We start from the raw sequence: 7,411 nt of genomic DNA on the forward strand, positions 1-7,411 counted from the left end.
CCATATTTGCACAGCAACAACACTGCACTGTCCATTGAAACTGAAACAAAAAACAACAAAAAAAATCACAGAAACACTTCACAAGAACAACATAAATGTCCAGAGAAATTTCTAAAAATTATAATTTTCTCTGAACTTAAAATAAAACTTCAAAGACATCTACAAACTGATATTCACCTTCAAGATGATAAAAAACAAAATCACAGAAACTTAATGAATCACAGAGAAATTTACTGCTAACAATTAAACACAATTATAGAAAAAAAATCACATAGAATACAAGTCCAGAGAAATACTTTTCTCTGAACTACAAACTGAAAGTGAGTAACAAACTTACAATTTTCTCTGAACTACAAATACAAGTATAGAGAAATTTATGAACTTACATTCACCTTCTCATATTCTATCTCCATTACAAACTTCTAATAATATGTCCATATGCACTTATAATTTCCTCTGGACTACACAAACAATAGTGCAGAAAATGAAATTTCTCTGGTTTGAAAAAACATAGAACACAACTATAATTCATCAGCATGTTGATAAAAAACAGAGCACCAAAAATGAACTCTAAACATCAAAATCACCTACACTGTCAACACTATCTGAAATTGATCAAAAAACAAAGAATGAAAAATTAATTCCAAAAATAAAAATCAACTCTATCAAGCTGGCCTCTCTCTAAACAAAAATCAAAATCCATTTAGAATCTAAATCGAAAACAAACCTAATTCAACTCAACTCAAAAACCTACGCAATCAACACACTGTCAACACTCTTTCAAATTGATTAAAAAACAAATAATAAAAAATTAATTCCAAAAATAAAAATCAACTCTATCAAGCTGGCCTCTCTCTACACAAAAATTCAAAACAAAAATCAAAATGCATGTGCTATCTCCATCGAAAACAAACCTGATTCAACTCCACTGAAAATCTACGCGATCAATACACTATCACACCACTCAAATCTCCGACGAAATCTCCAACAAAATCTACACGATCGTAGCAATCTTTCTCGTCAACTCCACTGAAATCTCCGACGAAATCTCCACCATAAAATCTCCACTGAAATCTCCGACGAAAACTCCGACAAAATCTCCACTTCAAATTCGGTTTCCAAAATGTATCAGTTAAGTCAATCATATAATATTCAAACAAATTTATGTTATAAACGAAGGGTAATTTAGGTACTTTATAACCTAAAATAAATTTGAGGGACCTTAGCCATCAAAACATATTATAAAGGACCTCTCCTCATATCAAAAGTAGAGGAGGGACCTTAGGCCAATTTTCCCTAAAAACAATAATTAGACTTTTATATGCAAATTATGAAAATAAAAATAATTGAGACCAACAATTTAAGTCTCACAAATTTATTACAATAATATGCAAATTATCTATCAAATTTTAATTTACCACAAATTCAACCATATAACGTTCAACTCCCCTCCTAGAGTTGAAAATTTAGACAAACTCAACCTATGCAACTTGATTGAAGCTTAAAATTTTTTAAGGATTGGGCATCATATATTTTTAATTTGGTGAAGGCCTGGTAGAAATTCTAATTATATTTGGATGGATATGGGCAGATATGTTAAACAAGGGTATGGCTTCTGTGCAGTCTGTGATCGGACTGGACTGTGCTGTTGGGCCTATGGATGCTCACCACGGATCCCGTTTTGATAATCTAAACCGTTCAATGTGTAGAACTTGTCGAGTACTATATACCTACAAAAAATCACGTTGATCGGATATCGATAGTTATGTGATCAAAATAGTTTTTTGTCAACCGTTAATTTGTTCACCGTCTAATTTTTTTAATACGAAATTGATTTGATCATATAGCTATCGATATCCGATGAACGTGACTTTTTATAGGCATATAGTGCTCGACGAGTTCTACACATTGAACGGTTCAGATTATTAAAACGGGACCCGTGGTGGGCCCCCACGAGCCCAACAGCACGGTCCAGTCCGATCCTAGATTGGACAGAAGCCATACCCATTAAACAACCCAAGCAAATCCAAAACTAAAATTATATATATTAGAATTGCACAAGCATCCATTCAATCTATCAAAATTGAATGACCCAAATCAATTCATCACAAAATGAATAGTTTTAATGGTCTGAGCAGACGAATGCAGATATATTTGTCCCAATCTACCTAAGTTTAGACGGATGACGGATGAAAAACCACCCAACCCAATCGAATCCGTCAACACCTCTAAGAAAAATTGTGTTATACTTTTGTGTTTTGAGTGTAATTATATTTACTATTTATGAAGTTGGGCTTTTGTTTTTATTATAAAAAAGAAGAATTTTTTTTTTTTGGGAGTCTCAAAATAATAAAGATTTACTAAAAAGTAGTTTGAAAAAATGGCCAAAACAGCATACTCCAAACCATCAAACCGATTCTCATCCATCGTTCAAGCCGCTCAATCCGTATTAGCTACTAAGTAGACAGATGCAAACTGATTTTTTTCAATCCACCTAAGTTTTGACGGATGGCATATGGTAGGTCACCTGATCCAACCTGATCACGAATGTATCAATATATATAATTAATGGGGTTTTTAGTTTAAGGTCGCTGATTTTAAAATTTTATAAAATAAATGACGTGCAATATTTTTATAGTAGTTGTGGTCCCTCAACATTTTCATCGAAAAATTTCAGCATAGATCTTCAAAGAGAAATTTCACAATTTTTGTTTAGCTTTACAGAGAAATTTCAGCTTGTCACAGAGAAAAAAGAAAAAACATATTGAAGGACCTTAACTAATAAAAATATATATATATTAGATATGTCCAACTACTAAAAGCTGGAGAGAGATATTTCACTAATTTTTTCTGTAATTTTTTAATTATTTTTTTGAAACTATAAAAAAATTAATTAAAAATTCAATATCATTGAGCAAAATGTCATTGCTGAAGTTTATCCAATCTGATTTTTTTTCCTTTTTGAAAATGTTTAAAAAAAAAATGCACTTAGAAAGGAATAATCGAATAAGTAAATATTAGAAAATTTTATTTTTAGAATGACATAAAATAATTTAAATATAATTTTTTAGAAATTATTTTAATTTAAAATTTGCAATAAAATATTTAAATAGAATAAAAATAAAATTCTCACAAAATAAAAGTATATGAATGGAAAAAAAAAAGGTAAAAAGAATGTTCAGAGTAGTATTTTTATTCGATTTGAAAATAATTCTAAATAAATAATAAATTATCACATATATAAAAATGTTATCGATCATAAAAATTTACTCAAAAAATGAGTGTATATAATATACTTAAATTTAAAGGAGAAAATTGGCCTAAGGTCCCTCCTCTACTTTTGATATGAGGATAGGTCCTTTATAATATGTTTTGATGGCTAAGGTCCCTCAAATTTATTTTAGGTTATAAAGTACCTAAATTACCCTTCGTTTATAACATAAATTTGTTTGAATATTATATGGTTGACTTAACTGATACATTTTGGAAACCGAATTTGAAGTGGAGATTTTGTCGGAGTTTTCGTCGGAGATTTTAGTGGAGATTTTATGGTGGAGATTTCGTCGGAGATTTCAGTGGAGTTGACGAGAAAGATTGCTACGATTGTGTAGATTTTGTTGGAGATTTCGTCGGAGATTTGAGTGGTGGATAGTGTATTGATCGCGTAGATTTTCAGTGGAGTTGAATCAGGTTTGTTTTCGATGGAGATAGCACATGCATTTTGATTTTTGTTTTGAATTTTTGTGTAGAGAGAGGCCAGCTTGATAGAGTTGATTTTTATTTTTGGAATTAATTTTTTATTATTTGTTTTTTAATCAATTTGAAAGAGTGTTGACAGTGTGTTGATTGCGTAAGTTTTTGAGTTGAGTTGAATTAGGTTTGTTTTCGATTTAGATTCCAAATGGATTTTGATTTTTGTTTAGAGAGAGGCCAGCTTGATAGAGTTGATTTTTATTTTTGGAATTAATTTTTCATTCTTTGTTTTTTGATCAATTTCAGATAGTGTTGACAGTGTAGGTGATTTTGATGTTTAGAGTTCATTTTTGGTGCTCTGTTTTTTATCAACATGCTGATGAATTATAGTTGTGTTCTATGTTTTTTCAAACCAGAGAAATTTCATTTTCTGCACTATTGTTTGTGTAGTCCAGAGGAAATTATAAGTGCATATGGACATATTATTAGAAGTTTGTAATGGAGATAGAATATGAGAAGGTGAATGTAAGTTCATAAATTTCTCTATACTTGTATTTGTAGTTCAGAGAAAATTGTAAGTTTGTTACTCACTTTCAGTTTGTAGTTCAGAGAAAAGTATTTCTCTGGACTTGTATTCTATGTGATTTTTTTTTCTATAATTGTGTTTAATTGTTAGCAGTAAATTTCTCTGTGATTCATTAAGTTTCTGTGATTTTGTTTTTTATCATCTTGAAGGTGAATATCAGTTTGTAGATGTCTTTGGAGTTTTATTTTAAGTTCAGAGAAAATTATAATTTTTAGAAATTTCTCTGGACATTTATGTTGTTCTTGTGAAGTGTTTCTGTGATTTTTTTTGTTGTTTTTTGTTTCAGTTTCAATGGACAGTGCAGTGTTGTTGCTGTGCAAATATGGGAATGATACTATTGTCATTAATGTTTCATGCGAATTGAATTTTGAGGAATTGGTTGGCATTTTGTGTAAAACATGGGAGAATTTGAAACCTGAGACTATGTGTATTTCATATTCTATTTTGGGCCATCCGAATTGTATGGTTCGAAATAATATTGATTTTCTGAATATGTTGAGGGTTGTTTGTGCACGCGGTGTTGATATAGTTGATGTTTCAGTTAGTAGATGTAGTACTTCTGATGAAGAGGATGAAGTAGGGTCTAATTGGGTAGATGTTGTGGATGGTGAGTGTGATAGGCTGGTGGATGTTGAAAGGAATTCACTCTCTAAGTTTTGTTCTCACCAAGAAAAGGTGTTATTGTCGGCTAGTTGGCGGAATAATAGTACGAGTGTTGGACAAAAGTTTGAGGGTGGTGTGGTTGAGTTCCGTACTTTTTTATGCAAGTATGCTATTGAGGTTGGTTTTCAGTTTACGTATGTTAAAAATGACAAGCTGAGAGTTACGGCAGAATGTGCGTATAAGGAATCAAGGGGATGTATGTGGCGTGTACATGCTTCTGTTGAAAAAACAAATGGGTTCTTCTACATAAGGACTTTGAACAATGAACATACGTGTGGTGTGGCGGTTTGTATGAGTAAACATTCGAGGATGACTTCCAACTTGGTTTCTGGGCTGATACTTGAAGAGGTAAGTGCAAAACCTTTAACTCGTCCAGTGGATGTTGTGAAAGAAATGAAAGACAAGTATGGGGTCTCAATTAGTTATAACTGTGGTTGGTTGAGTGTTGAAAAAGCAAAATGTAGTACATATGGGGATTCTTGTTTGTCATTTGATCAATTACGGTGGTATTTTGATGAGGCATTGAAGAACAATCCAGGGAGTCGTTTTGAGTTAGATTTTGAAGATAACAAGCGTTTCAAAAGAGTGTTTGTGGCTTTTCATGCATGCATTGCTGGTTTCAAATATTGTCGGTCATTGCTTTTTCTTGATGGAACATTTTTGAAAGGACGATACAAAGGAGTTATGCTTGCTGCAACGGGGAAAGATGGGAATGAAGGTAATTGTAAATATATCTATTTTTATCTAAGTATGTGAATTTTCTATACATGTAGGAATTGAGTGAATGTGAATTTTCTCTGGTTTTGGCCACTGTGTGGATTTTGTATTGTTGTGGCCACTGTGAGAATTTTCAATGGATTTTTGTCAGTGTATGAATTTTTTCTGGATGTTGTCATTGTGTGAATTGTATTTGTAGGTGGTCACTAAGTGAATTTTCTCTGTATATTATGATTGTGTGAATTTTCTCTGTAGCTGGTCACTAAGTCAATTTTCTCTGGATGTTGCCAATGTGTGAATTTTCTCTGGATGTTGGCAGTGTCAAACTTCTCTGGTTGTTTTATTGTTCTATTTTTCTCTGTTGTTTTGTAGGTGGTCACTAAGTGAATTTTCTCTGTATATTATGATTGTGTGAATTTTCTCTGTAGCTGGTCACTTATTCAATTTTCTCTGGATGTTGCCAATGTGTGAATTTTCTCTGGATGTTGGCAGTGTCAAACTTCTCTGGTTGTTTATTGTTCTATTTTTCTCTGCATGTGTGTACCTAATATGCTTGTTCCTATTTGTTTTGTAGGTTTTTTTCCTGTAGCTTTTGCTGTTGTTGATGCTGAGAATAAAGACAATTGGTGTTGGTTTCTTGAACATTTATATGGAGTATTAGGATCAGAAAGGGTGATAAGTTTCATATCAGATCGACATTGTGGAATTGTGGAGGGAATTGCTAGGTTTTTCCCTAACTGCTTTCATGGATTTTGTCTGGAACATCTAAAGAGAAATTTGAGGGATAAGTTGTCATGTGGAAACAAAAATTTGGTTAGGGAGACGATTGTGTCCAAGTTTTCAGAATGTGCATATGCTCCAACAAAGACATCATTTCATTTCAAGTTAAATGAGTTAAAAAGTGAGGGAGGAGACATTGTGAGTGTTTTCTTGAGAAGTTTACCATATGAAAATTGGAGTGATGCATATTTTGCAGGGAAACGTTATGGTGAGATGTATTCAAATGTTGCTGAGTCATTCAATTCATGGATACGAGAAGCTCGGCACTTGCCAATAACAAATTTGGTGGACATGATACGGTTGCAAATCATGAATATGAGGTCTGATAGGAGGCTGATCTCTAGTAAATGGAATAAAATTTTGTGTCCTCGTATGGATAGTGTGTTGGAGAAGTCTTTTTTGGACGGGAGGACATGGAATGTGAGTTTATCATCTGATAATGTCTTTGAAGTGCATTGTTTTCCTTCGGTTATGGTTGATCTTGGGTTGAGAACTTGTTCATGTCGAAAATGGGAAATAAATGGGTATCCATGTCAACATGCTGTTGCTGCAATTTTTAGGAGTGGAAAGAATTTGAATTCATTTGTTGAACCATTTTTTCATGCTGATATGTATCGTCAAGCATACTCCTTTCGATTGGCCCAGTTCCAACTGTTGAAAAACCTGTGTGTAGCATTGAAGATGCTATGATTTTACCTCTATTGAGCAAGAGACCTGCTGGGAGGCCGAAGAAGAACAGAATTGCTTCTACTGGAGAGTTTAAAAGGGTGATTAAGTGTAGTCGTTGTGAGAGTATTGGTCACCATAATAAGAGGACATGCAAGGAACCTTTGTTAAATAGTTGAGGATTATACATTTTATTGATGGAATAATACATTTGATGATTACTTTGTGTATTTTGTTTTGTGAAATTTATTTTTTGGACAGTGTATATAATAATATCAATCAAATTCATCCAGAGAAATTTTTCAA

At 32.6% G+C, this 7,411-nt stretch overlaps 1 protein-coding gene across 1 annotated transcript; it reads left to right on the top strand.

Moving 5' to 3' along the window:
* Nucleotides 1-5,251: 5,251 nt before the first annotated feature.
* LOC145799329 (uncharacterized) lies at nucleotides 5,252-7,411 on the top strand. Its single transcript, XM_082888884.1, has 2 exons — nucleotides 5,252-5,660; nucleotides 6,234-7,411. Exons 1-2 carry the CDS (start codon nucleotides 5,252-5,254, stop codon nucleotides 7,127-7,129), a joined length of 1,305 nt encoding a protein of 434 aa, XP_082745010.1. The 3' UTR covers nucleotides 7,130-7,411.

Source organism: Camellia sinensis, chromosome 9 (genome assembly GCF_055761805.1).
Source record: "Camellia sinensis isolate YWXY chromosome 9, ASM5576180v1, whole genome shotgun sequence".
In the NCBI taxonomy this organism is placed as follows: domain Eukaryota; kingdom Viridiplantae; phylum Streptophyta; class Magnoliopsida; order Ericales; family Theaceae; genus Camellia; species Camellia sinensis.

What these genes read in the sequence shown, in the direction of transcription:
- LOC145799329 (XM_082888884.1), top strand. Translation starts at nt 5,252, where the DNA reads ATGACTTCCAACTTGGTTTCTGGGCTGATACTTGAAGAGGTAAGTGCA. An exon ending in GGGGAAAGATGGGAATGAAG is followed by an intron (nt 5,661 to 6,233) that starts GTAATTGTAAAT and finishes TTTGTTTTGTAG; the next exon opens with GTTTTTTTCCTGTAGCTTTT.